Source organism: Myodes glareolus, chromosome 18 (genome assembly GCF_982192425.1).
Source record: "Myodes glareolus chromosome 18, mMyoGla1.1, whole genome shotgun sequence".
In the NCBI taxonomy this organism is placed as follows: domain Eukaryota; kingdom Metazoa; phylum Chordata; class Mammalia; order Rodentia; family Cricetidae; genus Myodes; species Myodes glareolus.
In genome coordinates this window covers 46,227,339-46,242,716 of record NC_142043.1, presented here as the reverse complement: position 1 = coordinate 46,242,716, position 15,378 = coordinate 46,227,339, and the positions used below count along the sequence as shown (strand labels likewise).

At 44.5% G+C, this 15,378-nt stretch overlaps 1 protein-coding gene and 1 non-coding gene across 6 annotated transcripts in view; one reads left to right on the top strand and one right to left on the bottom strand.

Annotated features, from left to right (window-relative positions):
• Ascc1 (activating signal cointegrator 1 complex subunit 1) overlaps positions 1-15,378 on the bottom strand; it is an 88,200-nt gene that overhangs the window by 54,621 nt on the left and 18,201 nt on the right. For all 5 annotated transcript variants that reach the window (XM_085679668.2, XM_085679669.2, XM_085679666.2 and 2 more), the window contains one exon: positions 1,059-1,195. In XM_085679668.2, the coding sequence (XP_085535794.2) occupies positions 1,059-1,195 (137 nt within the window). The remainder of the gene's footprint in view (positions 1-1,058; positions 1,196-15,378) is intronic.
• LOC148119145 (signal recognition particle RNA) lies at positions 3,045-3,344 on the top strand. The gene has a single exon (XR_015735553.1).

Sequence of the window (15,378 nt, the reverse complement as noted above, 5' to 3'; positions counted from 1 at the left end):
TCTTGGTTAAGGGGCTTGATAATAGGAATCAATCTGATTATAGATGGACTCAATCAAGTCAGAGTCCTTAAAAGCCAACAGCTTGTTCCTACTGTAGTCACAGAGAGAGGTGACAACTGAAAGTAGAGAGAAACGCAATATTAGAATTAATGTTGGGGAAAAGAAGTCATATGTGGGAAACCTCTAAAAGCTGGACTTTAAAGGCAAGAAAAAAGATATTTTTCCATAAAACACTACAGAGGATTACAGCTCTGCCCAGACTTTGACTGCAGTCCAGTGAAACCCATATACGTCTCCTGACAGACCAGTGAGATGGCTCAGCAGATAAAGGTACTGCAGCCAAGTCTGAACCTGGAACTGCACAGCGGAAGGAAAGAACTGACTTCTGCAAGCTGTCCTCGGACATCCACATGTATGTCATGGCATGTGTATATATATTCCTTATAAATAAACAAACAACAAAACTCCCAGGTCACCCAGCTCTCTCATCTAAAAACAAGTCTGTGATACTGAAGACCCCAGCCTAGGCTGCCCTTCCTCCCCTTTCCTGACCCACAGATGGCAAACCACAATGAATGTGTGTTGTCTTAAGCCACTGAAGTTGTAGTAATATGCTATTCTGGATCAAACAACGGGCTATTCTGCTTAAGAACAAAATTTGCCTATCAATTAGTACAATTTTAAAACTATTAATGCATGCTTTAAGTAACTTTTCAAACTTTCAGTTAATAGTCCAATGTTAAGTACTACAAATGAATGAGTCAGGGCTGGAGAGATGACTTAGCAGTTAAGAACAGGTGGCTCACAACCATCTGTCACTCCAGTTCCAGGATCTCTGATACCTTCTGACCTCTGTAGGTACTAGGCACATACAAAGTGCACATACACACATGTAAGCAAAACTCTCACACCCATAAAATAGACAGATCTTACATATGCTTTAATAAATGAGTCACGATCTGATTCCCATGCCATCGAGAGCCCTCATCTGAAACCAAGCCTGTGATAAGGAAGACCCCAGCATGGGCTGCCTCCCTCCCATGGCTGCCGTTACGTACTTTATGAACTCCTCTTTACAACGCTGCAGGATCTCACATGTCTGCTGGATCTCTTGTTCACTTAAAAGCACCAACATTCCAATAGTTAGATGAAGCTTTTTGGGATTCTGAAAAATGGAGCTGTCAACCCCACGATCCTGTTAGTAGAAGAGAAACAAGAAACTTAGCGCATATAGAAACAACTGGCAAGAATAATCATGGCAAAGCCAGTGTGGTAAAGCGCCCCTTTGATCCCAGCGTTCAGGAGATGTGTAAGAAGGTGGATCTCTGTACTACAAGACAGGCTGGTCTACATAGGAAGTTCTGGGCCAGCTAGAGCTACATAAAGACTCATCTCAAAAACAAACAAAAATATATAACCAGGATAAGTGGGCTGAATCTGTAATCTCAGCATTGGAAAGGCTGAGGAAGGAGGATCACTGCAAATGCTATATAGTGAAACATCTAAAAAAAATGGCTGGAGAGATGGCTTAGTGGTTAACAGCACCTGGCTGCTCCTCCAGAAGACCCAGTTTCAATCCCCAGCATACACAACCTGCTCACACCAGCTATAACTCCAGTCCCAGGGGATCTAATACCCTCTTCTGGTCTCCATGGGCACTGAACACATGTGATACACAGATATACATGCAGGCAAAACACCCATATATATATATATATATATGTAAATAAAATGTTCAAATATATAATAGTACATATACATTCATATATATTCATATATAATCACACACACACACAGAGCTAGGCATGGTGACACACACCTTTAGTCCCAGCTTGTGGAGGCAGAGACAGGCAGATCTCAATGAGTTCAAGGCCAACTTGGTCTACATAGCAGGTCAGCCAAGGCTAGAGAGTGAGACTCTGTCTCAAAACACAAAATAAAACCCAGAAATAAGTGGCATAAATATAACTGAGAACATGAAAATAAACCCATATACACAGGGAATGTCTACAAATAGGAAGAGCAAAGGTGGAGCCTAATCATATTAACTTAAAATGGCTCAATGACTTACACATAAAGTTAAGCCACAAGCGGGGCAGTGGGTGTGCACACCTTTAATGCCAGCACTCAGGAAGCAGAGGCAGGCAGATCTCTGCAAGTTTGAGGCCAGCCTGGTCTACAGAGTGAGTACCAGGATAGGCCCCAAAGCTACAGAGAAATCCTGTCTCAAAAAACCAAAAAAGTTAAGACATAAATCTTTCAGAGGACAAATAAAATTAATTTCCTATGACCCCGAATTTGGCAATGGGTTCTTAGATATGACAGTAAAAACAAACAAAGAAACAGGTAAACAGAACTTAATCAAATTCACCAGTTTACTGAATTAGTACTAAGGAAGTGAAAGGAAACCAAGTGTGGTGGGACACCTGTAACGCCAGTGTTGAGGAAGCTAAGGCAAGAGGATCGTGAGTTCAAAGTCAACCTAAAGGGGAGATGGGGAGGAGAGGAGAGGGAAATAACAGAAAGAAGAGAGGGAAAGGGAGAGGAGAAGCAAAGGGAGAAGAGGGGAAAAGAGGGGGAAAAGGGAGAGAAGAGAGGCAGAGAGGGAGGGGGAGAAGAGAAGAGGAAAAGAGAGGCAGAGGAAGGAGGGTGGAGAGGAGAGCAGAGGAGAAGGGGAGGGAGGAAAAGAAGAGGGAGAGGGGAGCAAAGGAGAAGAGAAGGTGGAAGAGGAGAGTTTATAGAATGGGAGAGATATCTGCATTATTTGTTAGAGATAAAATATCCAAAATAGGGGCTGGAGAGATGGCTCAGTGGTTAAGAGCATTGCCTGCTCTTCCAAAGGTCCTGAGTCCAGTTCCCAGCAACCACATGGTGGCTCACAACCATCTGCAATGAGATCTGGCACTCTCTTCTGGTAACATACATGCAGACAGAACACTGTATATATAACAAATAAATAAATCTTTTTTAAAAAATCTAAAATATATAACTCTTGAAATAAAAAAAAAACGTACAAACAATCTAATCTTTAAAATAGAGATCTTGCCGGGCGCGGTGGCGCACGCCTGTAGTCCCATCTACTTGGGAGGCTGAGACAGGAGGATCGCTTGAGTCCAGGAGTTCTGGGCTGTAGTGCACTATGCCGATCGGGTGTCCGCACTAAGTTCGGCATCAATATGGTGACCTCCTGGGAGCGGGGGACCACCAGGTTGCCTAAGGAGGGGTGAACCGGCCCAGGTCGGAAACGGAGCAGGTCAAAACTCCCGTGCTGATCAGTAGTGGGATCGCGCCTGTGAATAGCCACTGCACTCCAGCCTGGGCAACATAGTGAGACCCCGTCTCTAAAAAAAATAATAATAATAATAAAAATAAAAATAATAAAAATAAAATAGAGATCTTGGGGCTGGAGAGATGGCTCACTAGTTAAAAGCCCTCACTGCTCTTCCAGAGGTCCTGAGTTCAATTTCCAGCAACCACATGGTGGCTCATAACCATCTGTAATGAGATCTGGTGCCCTCTTCTGGCATGCAGGCATACTTGGAGGCAGAATGTTGTATACATAATAAACAAATAAATCTTCTAAAAAAAATAAAATAAAATAGAGATCTTGTTAGATAGTGGTGGCATACACCTTCAATTCCAGCACTCAGAAGGCAAAGGCAGGTGGATCTCTGAATTCAAGGCCAGTCTGGTCTATAGAGCAAATTCCAGAACAGCCAAGGTTACACAGAGAAACCCTGTCTCGCTGGTAGTTGTGCATTGTCAATATATTTAACACTACTAAACTGTTCCCTTTAAAATGGTTAATTTGATGGGATTAAGACAAGGATTTAGAGAAGGCTTTTGCTACAAAGGACTGACTCTTCACTTGGCCCTGGCACATGTCTAGTTAGGGGTTAAAGCAGACACACAACCCACAGCTCTGGTTCATATTGCACCTGTTTCCTGTACGCTTGAAAACTTTGGGTCATATTCTTGCTCAATTCTGCATGTTAATCACTTAAGGAATGTTCATCCAAAGCTGGTAATCCTCCTCTACCATGGCTGAAGCCACCAAGATAAGAGGAACAAAAGTATTTTTCAGAGTCGCTGAGACAATTGCAGATCCCTGCAATGGCACAGTCTTCAGGCAAAGCCCTAAACCTGCCAGAACAGTGACACACAGAGATCACTCCAAGATGAGGCTGTGTCTCTCCACCCATGCGCCAAGTAGGAACAGTCATCTCAGGGAAATAAAATTGCCTGCCCAAGCAATAAAACTTCCCAGAGTCCAGAAGCCTCAGAGAACCAGACACGGTTTGGCCAAGACTGTTTAGTTATGCACACCTGAAACCTGTGAAGCTGAGGCTGCTGTTGGTACCTGCAAAGGCGGGCTGAGGAGGCTTGAGCCCGGTCTTCCCGTGTAGTTACAGTGCATAGACTCTTTTGGCCTTTCATCATTACATTTTCTGGAGTGGCAGGACATGACTTGGGACTCCCAGAAGCCAATATAGCTGAAATCTCCTATGTTACGGGATTTTCACATACTGTGTAGGGACCTGGAGGCCACACTTGGTAGTAGAGCCCAAGCAGGTGGTCCTGGTTGTAATCACTTGTACCCTAAAGAAATAAACAGTAGTCCAATAAAACAATTCACAGGAAAAAGAGAATGCAAAGTTCTAAAGCTTTTTGGGGGTCTGTGTATGTATGTGTCTGAGTTTATGTGCACTGAGTGTACACAGGTATTTGCACAGAGCAGAGGGTACCAGGGAACTGGAGTTGGAAGGATGTTGGATCCCTTAATCTCAAGTTACAAGTGGTTGTGAACCATCTGATGTGAGTGCAGGGAACTGAACCCTGGGCTTCTGCATGAACAGTGCATTCTTTTGATCACTGAGCCATCTCTCCAGTCCTAGTGCACAATATTTTAAATATAGGTTTAAGAAGGTCGAGGACTCCAGGAGAACACAGCCCACAGACATCAGCAAAGCAGGAGCTCATAGGGGCTCACAGAGACTGATCACGGAGCCTGCATGGGTCTGTGCTAGGTCCTCTGAACACAAGCTACAGCTGTTTTGCTTGGGGTTTTTGTGGAACTCTTAACAGTGGAAATGTCTCTGACTCTTTTGCCTGCTCTCAGGATCCTTTTCCTCCTATTGGGTTGCCTCGCCCAGCCTTAATATGAGGGTTTGTGCCTGGTCTTATTGCATATTGTATGCCATGTTCGGCTGACATCTCTGGGGGGCTTGCTCTTTTCTGAAGGAAAACAGAGGAGCAGTGGGATGGGGGACTGGAGCGGATGGGACTGAGAGGAGGAGAGGGAGGGAATGCTGTGGTCAGGATGTATTATATGAGAGAAAAATACATAAAAAGAAAACAAAAGAATATTTTTTGAGCTAGGTGTGGTGGCACTTGTCCTTAGTTCCTGAACTGGGGAGGTGAAGACAGAAAGATGAGGAATTCAAGCCAGCCCAAGCTAAATGACATCCTTTTCCAAAAATAAGACTATCTCTTTTTGGTCTGCCATCAACTTTGTCAATTTCATGGTAACTGAGTCTCTCCTGAGCTCCCCAAAGAATAACTTACCCTATGGCCTTCCCTCTGAAATAAGACTCTATAAATTGTAGCAGGCTTACACCGGGTGTGGGGAGGCACAGCTGCAACCGTAGAGCTTAGAAAGCTCCAGCAGGATGACTTTGAGTTTGGGGCCAACCTTCGTTATGGGGTAATCTCTAATCAGTGTGGACTACAGAATGAGACCCTGCCTCAAACAAAATAAAGCAAAGCCTATAGGGCTTTCTCTGTCTTAACAGACACTGCAAGATATCCAGATATATACTTTGCATTAAACTAAATTCTGAGGGCTGAACATGAGGCTCAGTGGTACAGCGCTTACTGAGCAAAGCTCTAGATTCCTCCCCAGAACTGCAAGCAAATAAGTTCTGCCAAGCACAAGGGCCAGTGAACAGTGAGTATGGGGACAGCACGCTGCCACATCCAGGCAGTCACCTGTCACTGGCATTGGCACTGCTCACCTCTTCATACCTCTGCCTCTGGGAAACACGAAAGACCAATATGCTTTCTGAGTTCTGAGCCCTTTTTTAATTAAAGTGCAATTCACTTCACATACAATTGGCTACTTTACCATGTAAGATTTGGTGCTATTTAGCATAATCATGTTGTGTAACTAATAGGCTCTCCTTACTTTCAACACCTTTTCATCTCCTCAAAACACTCCATACACATTAAGAAACCACTTCCTGTCCTTTAAGGTAAGCTCTAATGTGACTTCTGTCTCTTTGGATTTGTTTATAGACTTATCTGGTCTGCATAAAGTTCATAAAAGAATCATTCAAAAGAAAATTGGCTCTCTTCATTTAGCATAATGTTTTCAAAGCTGACCATGTCTAGTGTATCATAAAGGCAATTTAAACCATTAACTATAGGAAATTGTCATATTTCACTAACCTTATTCTGTAAATAAAAAACAAAAAATCAGACTCTCTTCTAAATAGGAACTAAGCATAAGGAATTTAGCTTTGAATTTTAAGATCCATAATCGGATCCCTTGCCTAATAAGGCACCCAAAAGAAACACATTTACCACACACAGCTTGTACCCAGTTCTTGGACTGCCTAGGACACACTGCCTCATTTTTGCCTTGGAAACAGTAGTTAATAGATTACCCATTTTCTAGGTGTTAATGGAGCTTGAGCTATTTTTGTATCTGATGAAGGAGTTTTATTATTCTACCCATCAACCTGAATTGCCTCATTTAATTTAAGGAGGTGATTTTAAGGAACAAACAGCTTTAAAACAGGGTGTGGTAACATTGCCTGCAAAGCTAGCACTCACTGGAGATGCTGAGGCAAGAGGGCTGTGGGAGTTTCAGGTCAGCCTGGGCTTCACAGTAAAAATGTCTCAAAGTAAAAGCAACAACCATCTCTAAACTGTCAAGGAATGCCATGCCAAGTGTTCTAACCCAGAGAGACACCTGCTATATTAGGAAAGGCATGTGATGCTCCCTTCGTGACCGCAGTGTGCACAGCGCCACCACAAATATAATTGGGGACTCTCCCTAGTAACAAGTCAGGCATTTCCTATAAACACAATCCCAATTTCAAGGGAGATGGAAACAGGAGGATCGCTGAGATTTACTTTTGGCTTATCAAAAAATCAAGTGCCAGGTTCAGAAAAAGATCCTGTTTCAAGCCAGGCGGTAGTGGCTTACTCCTTTAATCCCAGCAATTGGGAGGCAGAGGCAGGCGGATCTCAGCGAGTTCAACACCGGCCTGGTCTACAAAGCAAATTCCAGGTCTGTTACACAGAGAAATTCTGTCTCGAAAAACCAAAAAGAAAAGAAAAATGTCCCGTTCAGAGGCACAGATCCTGTTCAGAGGCTTAGGCAGAGGGATGCAAAGGGACACCCAACACCCTCTTTAGGACTCCACATGTGTGCACGTGCACACACAGACACAGACACGTATATATTCACCAATAGATAAAATGAATCTTCAAAACTCTTAGAGAAGCATCCCATTAGGTAGACAAAAGGCATTAACAGATACTATGTGCACCTACACAAACACACAAACCCACTCCCAAATAGACAATGGCATGCAATTTCACTCATTAAAACAAGAGGAGCAGTATGAAGATGCGAGAACCACCCCTGACCACCCAGGACCCCCACATTCAGGGCGTACATCCCACCACTGTCGTGCTATGACCAAAAGAAACGTCAAAGAGGATGCTAGAGGAGAGAAGCCAGGGCAATGACAATCTGCAAAGTTGTCTGTAAACCAGCTCCCCAAACCAGAACCAAGTCTGGAATGCCCTGCAAAGAAATATAACAGAAAGCCAGAGGGAAAGGGGAAAAAGCGGATGCTACCAGGATGTGAACAGCCTTACTGACAATGGAGATGAAAAAGCAGACCAGGCACAGGAGAATAAAAGTGTCAGAAAACTAACAGTGCATGCGTGTGTGCGCAAGTGTGTGTGTATATACATCTGACTATTTTTATCAAGTTTTATAAAAATGCATAATTTTGTTTTACTTTTTTTTTAAAGCTATGTTGTTAGCACACGTAACATTTAGTTATATTTAGGGGGAAGGAGCATGTGTCACTAACAGAATGCTTCCCAGCTGGATTGATACTGAGAAAACATCTTTCTGTTGGCTTTCAGACTCCTCTTGGCTCCCAGGAGGATTTCCCTGTCCCTGATAAATGAAGCCACCTAAGCAGAAACCTTGTGGGTAGAGAAAATTCAAATTTTATGCCCTCCCATCCACCCCCACTCCTTTAAAACAAGAAACCCTGTGGTGGTTTAAATAGGAACGGCCCCCACAGATTCACGTGTCTGAATACTAGGCCCACAGGGAGTAGCACTACTAGGAGATGTGGCCTTGTTAGAGGAAGTGTGTCACTGTGGAGACAGGCTTTGAGGTCTCATATACGCTCAAGCCATGTCCAGTGTGGCTCACAGTTGCTTCTGCTGCCTGCAGATCAAGATGTAGAAATCTTAGCTTCTTCTTCAGCACCATGTCTGCCTATACACTGCCATGAAGACAATAAACTAAACCTCTGAGCTGTAAGTCAGACCCAATAAAATGTCTTCCTTGTAAGAGTTGCCATGGTCATGGTGTCTCTTCACAGCAATAGAAACCCTAACTAAGACAACCACATTGGGACCTGATCACCCAAAACTGATGTTGCCAGTATGTTGGGTGATCTGACCTTGGCAGTGACATCATTGAGGAGGTGTCCCTGAAAAGAACAGTGGTTCCTTTTCCAGACCTTTGGAGTTCAGGGTAGTAGTTTTACTATCACAACCTCATAACTGAAAGCCACAATCAGAGAACCACTGGATAAAATCTGTGATCTTATTTTATTATCTGATGATCTGATCCGAACAAGGAGAGTTAGAGGGAGAGTTAATGGTTCACATTAAGGATGTGGTTCTCTGATTTTGGTAGTCCATACTGTATAGACTGATGATATGACCACTCCATGGAATGGTTTAGGGGAAGGACTTTATTGTAAATATGAGAGAGAACAGCCAGAGGCATCTGGAAGAGTCCAGAACAGAGAGAGAAAGAAGTAGACTGAACATGACCAGCAGGTTGGACCTGGCCAGTGCTATCTGTGAGAGAGGGGAGCATAGCAGGGGGCAGAGAATAGAGAAAACATAGTCAGAGAAGCAGGAGCGGAGCACAGAGAGCAGCCAACATTATCAACAATAGCAGGATAAGAAGAAGAAGGCGTAGCTAGGGGCTGGGAATCCTGTGAACTGGAAGGAGTTTAGGGTAGAGGAGGAGGTGAGAAGGGCAGGATACAAGCATGGATTTGAAATGTGTAACAGGTACTTGTGATGTTGAGGGAGTCTGGAGAGCAGCATGGGTTTTGATGTGTTGATACTTGCCACAGGCAGTCATATGTCCCTTCTGACAGAGGGAAGAGAAATTACTCTTTCTGGTAGATAAGAAGCAGTTTCACAAGTTGCTGAGGAATGCTGACTTTTATCTAATGGCCAGAAATCCCCCTAGAGTTCAGGTTGAGCTCACTGAACTGTCTTTTGCAGTTTCAGGAACTGGAGTTTCCTTTGAATCTAAACACACACATGAAGAAGTTTCAAGTTTGACAGTTGTACACTATAAACCACTGCCCATTCCTGAGTGATTTAAATACCCTGGTTGCATATGGAAAGTCAAACACAATTTGACTTGGGGAAAGAAAGGAGTGGAGGGAGGCAGGAACTGATGTAAGAGAGTTGGCTTCTGGAGAAAGGGAACCTAGGAGGAAGTGGTGGCTCTAGCAAGGGGAGGGTCAGGCCTCTGCAACAGAGGCAGCAACCAACAGCCTGCCCTCCAGCCCTCTCACCTTTCTCCAGTCTTCTCCCTGGCAGGAGCAACACCCATTCCAGCAATACAGAGTATCTCCAGAGTAAGGGCATCACTGTTGTGCTTAAAACAAATGGGAAAGTTAAAACTGTAAGGTCAGGGGCACTGAGGAAGATAAGTAAGATTTATATATGGGTAGAGAGATCCAAGCTAAATAGATAAGAAAGGCTAGGCTCTGAGAAAAACAAAGCCGGCCTGAGTGGGCTCTATGCCAGCTCCCACTAAGCCCTATCCACCCACAGAGGAGCACACAAAAGGCACCAGTATCCTTCCACTTCCCCCAGGAAATGGCCCAGCTTTATGAGTAGGTTCACCTTTTCACATAGCCCTGCATCTAGTTGTAGCCGACTATAATGGCAGCTTCTAAAACAGACCATTCCGGGACTAAGTAGGATACTATATGCAGTCTCTGGTAATGGAACTTTGTTTCTGCCTACTACCCTGCTAAAAATAAAACCTGCCTGATGATCACTCTACTGATACCTGGTATGAATTTTTCTCCTTCAAGAGCTCAAGAGTCAAGACTTTTGCCAAACTGGGATGGAAGAGAATCCAAGAGGAGGTATAGTCTCCCTGCCCACAAAAGCATCAGCCGTCTGGCAGTCACATGTCGCCCCAGGGTCTTGGCAGAGTCCAGGGCTGGAGGCTCTTCCCTGGGGAAGCTTCTGTCCATCCATACATGTCATTCCATTTTGTGAAGGGGGTGGCACTCAGGCAGCAGCTCTGCGCCAGGGACAGCAGAGGGCACCTACAGCTGTTTATAGTATCATTGCACGTATCTCTCAGTGATATTCATAGGTGATCCCCAAGGCCCATCCCTGTGTCAGACTAGTTTCCATGGAGATAGGATACTGAGTCCCATGAGACGAGAACTGCCAGCATGAGGATCCTTCAGTCACACACAGCCTCTGCCCAGGTTGGCAGCAGCGCCACTGCCCTATATTTCCATTCCATCCTGGCTATATCAGTGTCTTACAGAATCTCAGGTCATTAACAATAAACAGATTTTATAAACTGAGAAAAACAAACGCCAATTAAAACTATATTGAATACTTCTTCTCACCTATCAAGTGACAGTTCAAAAGCCTGCCAACACACGGGTAGTGCAGGCTGTGGGGACGTGAGTGCTTCCACGGTGCGAGTGAAACACCCTGAAACCCAGCACTCGGGGGCAAAGACAGCAGGATCAAGAGTTCAGTGGCAGCCTGGGATGTCCAGGCTCGAGGGCAAGGGGCGGGGGAGGCCAAAGTTTTAGACTGAAATGTGTCAGCCCCACCCACTCCATCCCCATCCTTGTGTCAAAAATGTTCACTCCCAGCAGAACTGTGTTTAGAGTAGAGGCCTTGAAGCAGAGAAAATGAACTCATGTCACTGGGTGGAGTTCACATCCAGCACAGCTGGTATCGTTATACAAGAAAGGAAAATACGGAAGACACAGAGAGAAAGTCACCTGCAATCTAGTAAGACATTGAGCCAGGCCCAACTCTGCTCGCACCTGGGTTTCATCTTCCAGAGTCCACAGCTGTGAGAAAAGCAAGCTCTGTCTGCTGGACCCTGTGACACTGGCCCAGCAGAGCAATGCACCCAGCAATTCTAGTCCTGGAATTGGATACTTAAGACATAGTTTTTGCTTGTTTGGGTGGTTTTGGTTTTGGTTTTTTGAGAAAGGGTTTCTCTGTGTAAACAGTCCTAGCATCCTGTAGACCAGGCTGGCCTTGAACTCACAGAGATCCACCTGCCTCTGCTTCTCAAGAGCTGGGATTACAGGTGTGTGCCACCATACATGGCATGACTCTTTATATGGTTTTGACTTTTGGAAGTATCTTGATGGCATACATATTAAAAAAAATAAATTAACAAGAATGTAAAAGGAAGGGAAAACACTAAAGCTGAAGATGAACGAAAGGGGCCAGGGTGTATCTCAGTAGTATAATGTATCCTTACCATGCACAAAACTGTAGCTTGTCTCACCACAACAACACATACGGGGGGGGGGGGGGTTTAACACCAAGTTCACACTAACTAAAAAATACATATCTGATTTTTTTTATTACAGTTTTGGGTGGGGTTGAGGGAAGATTTACAAATTCTGAATACTACAGGCTTCATGGGCCAGTCCAGGCTGCCTGAGACTATGCAGCCCAGCGCCCAGCAGTATTGCTGTTGTCATTGCACATACCCCAGCCTCCCTCCCTCAAGCCCACAAGGATGGGCAAGTCTACCAGAAGCTGATACCTCTGAAACAACCAAAAGAAACCCTCCCCTTCCTGTTCACTTTTTAAATTTTTACTTATTATTTAAGTTATTATACTCTCTGTGTGTATGTATATACATACATGCACACATGTTCAAACCACAGCACACATGTGGGGGGGTCAGAAGGCAACTTTTGAGAAACCAGTTGTTTCCTTCCACCATGTGGGTTCCAGGGCTTGAACTCATTTGGCAGACTTGGCAGCAAGTGCCCTGACCCACTGAGCCATCTCAACAGCCCCATTACATTGTTTTCACCAAATACTGTGTCATGGCAAGAAAAGTCAACCGACTCACCTACCTTCCCCTTTAAGACACTACCACTTTATCAGCTCAGGTTTACTTGCGAAGGAAACACTGACTACTGGGAAACCAAACAGATGAAGTGAAGAGAACAGAGAACAATGGAATATCTCAAGGTTACATGAAGTTAAGTCTTTAGGGGATTTGGAGTCATGAGGTCATCCTGTCTTTAACTCTACCGGAAATCCATAAAGACTTACTAGGAAGTCTTTTAATGAGTAGAGAAATACCAAATTTTACTCTGCTTAACACTGTCATCTACCAAATATATATATATATATATATATATATATATATATATATATAAATTAAAATAACCCAACCATACTTTTACAGAATTGTCCAAATTAAATATAAGATCAAGCAATCTTAAAGACAGTGGTATAAATCTCTAGGGCCACTGTTTCTCTTTGCTCTGAATATATACTCCTACTTCAAGCCTGTTCATTGAAACAAATCAAAACCAACATCAAGTTCTTTACTCCAGGGCTTAATTACGCTGGGCTGTGTTCCAAGTCTGCCATTATTTGGAGCTGGAACTGTTCTGCTCCATTAGGTTGGCCACCCAGGCTGGCGCCTGACAATTCTAACGGTATTGACCTTCCACCCAAGAGAGGCAAGCAGAGGGTGAAGTAACAGGAATTTCCTGGGGCAGTTTTGTCTGGATGACAATAAGCATGCTTCTTTATGGCAAAGTCACATCTCTGAGCCTCAGTTTCTTTATGTATTAAGCAGAGTCTCACAAAGCAAATGTAAAGCAGCCTCCATCAGAGAGTCACTGTCACGGCTGAATCGGGGTTCAGAGACCCAGGACACAGCCCTAACTCTGCACTAAGCTGCCGCTGTAGTTTACCACTGGCAGCCACACCATCACAGGGTTTCACCGACTCTACTTTATTTTTTAGATTCTAGGAACTGACTTTAAGGTCTCTCACAAGCTAGGCAACTGTTCTACCACTGAACTATATCCCCGGGCCTTTTTTATTGAGGCAGAATCTTGCTAAGTTCCTCAAGCTGCCCTTCACTCCACACACAGCCCAGTGAGGCCGTGCTCTTGCCATCATCCTGCCTCAGCACTACAGGGCACACCTCAGGCCTATCTCATTTTTGGTCTAGCACTCCAGGAAATGCTGGCAATGTAACTCTCAGGCAGGCAAGCTTGGGGGAAAGGCCTGAAAAAAGTACGATGGATTAGCCCCCCCACATGGGGCATTCTTTCTTAACATTCAAATCACACAAGTCATTCCCAGGTGCATCTGGCAGAGAGTCAGCAAGCAGGCAGGAAGCCTCTCTTCAGATAGGGACCTGCAAGGCCATGCTCATTGCAAACTGACTAAGGAACGAACTCGGGAGAATCTGAACACTGTTCTATCTGACAATAGATGCTGACTATCAGGGACAAAAACAAATCATCAAACCACATACATGTCTACCATGTGCCAGCAGCTCCAGAAGTTACAAAGGCTTGTGCCTTGGTCCAGAATATCGTCTCAGGTTCTATCTCCACTCTGTTAGCAACCCACTGTTGCCAGACAAGTCACAACACTTTCCTAAGCTTCAGCTTCCCCTTCTATGAAATAGGAGAGATCGCCTATCTTACCGCTAAGACAAAGGTCCTATACCTTATTTCACATGGAACCCATAACTAAGAACCTGCTAAGAAATCAGGCATCTGTGAAGGACTCACCAATTCACTTCCTGGTGCTCTGTGCAAATGAAAAGGGAAGCATGGAGGCTGTCCTTCTGCTCACTGGTATTATTTTACGGCAAAATTCCATCGAAGCACTTCTGGGCAAACGATAGAAACTTCACTAACATGTGAAGTTATTCAAATAAGGCAGAGAGATGAGTGTTTGGCTCTGCAATCAGACAAACCAGACTCAGGTTCTAACCCTGCCAGCTATCAGCAGTGTGTCACAGAGGTGCTCTGAAACCAGATGACACCGTCATCTCAGGACATTTATATGGAGTCTCTGGCACACAGCAGCATGGAATAAACACAGGCTGCCTTCTGCGTTTTACACGAGTAGGAAACACTATACAAGCCATCTCTAGGTCCTCTGTTCTAGCAGCACTGGGAGCTAAATGAGGCTCTGCTGAGTCATTCCCATTATTCCTTTAGAGTGTTCGGGAAAACTGACCTTCATTTGAGAGCCTCTATGTGTTATTAACGAAATAACCTTGTTAAGTTGTATACACTGATTCTTCTGGCTTATAAATTCTCTCTATTCAGACACAATGAGAAAGTAAAGTGATTCTTATAAGAAAGAACAGCCAAGCACCAGCCTTCATGCGACCTTTCCCGTGCACTGTTTACATTTTCTCTGATACAGAGAAGAGCCTCTCCCTTCCTCACTTAGCTTCTGTGAGAGCCCTTACGACAAGCTTATGTTCCTCGGGGCTTAACTGTGTCTCCAAAAGCTGCTTACAAGCACTGGTGAGCAATGATTCTAGAGTCAACACCAATTCCCAAAGTCAGACATGGATGACGAGTGACAGGCAGCCTGGTCCAGGGCAGAGCTCAGCGTCTGCTTTGCTTCTCCTCCCACACACTCCCTTCAGCAGAGCCAGGGAGCACTAGGCCACTGAACTACACTCCCAGTCCCTTAGTAGCCACCTGAGGCCACTCTTTCCCTCACCTCTACCCTTTTAACCACAGGATTAGTGCAAGTCCTATTTGCTGGATTAATCTGATAAGGCACCACCTGACACGCAGCACTATCTACAAGCCATAGTTCGCTCTAAAATGAAGTCATTTACTCGTCCTACCAACACTGTGACTCCAGTATTATCTCCACTTTGGAGAAAGCCTATGAAACATCGCTGGAATATATCCACACATGCCGGAAACCCTAGTTTCCTTCAAGAGCCTGTATCAATGGGCTCCTGACTGGTACTGAACTCTTAGTTCTAACGGCATCCTCCATACCAACTTCACAATT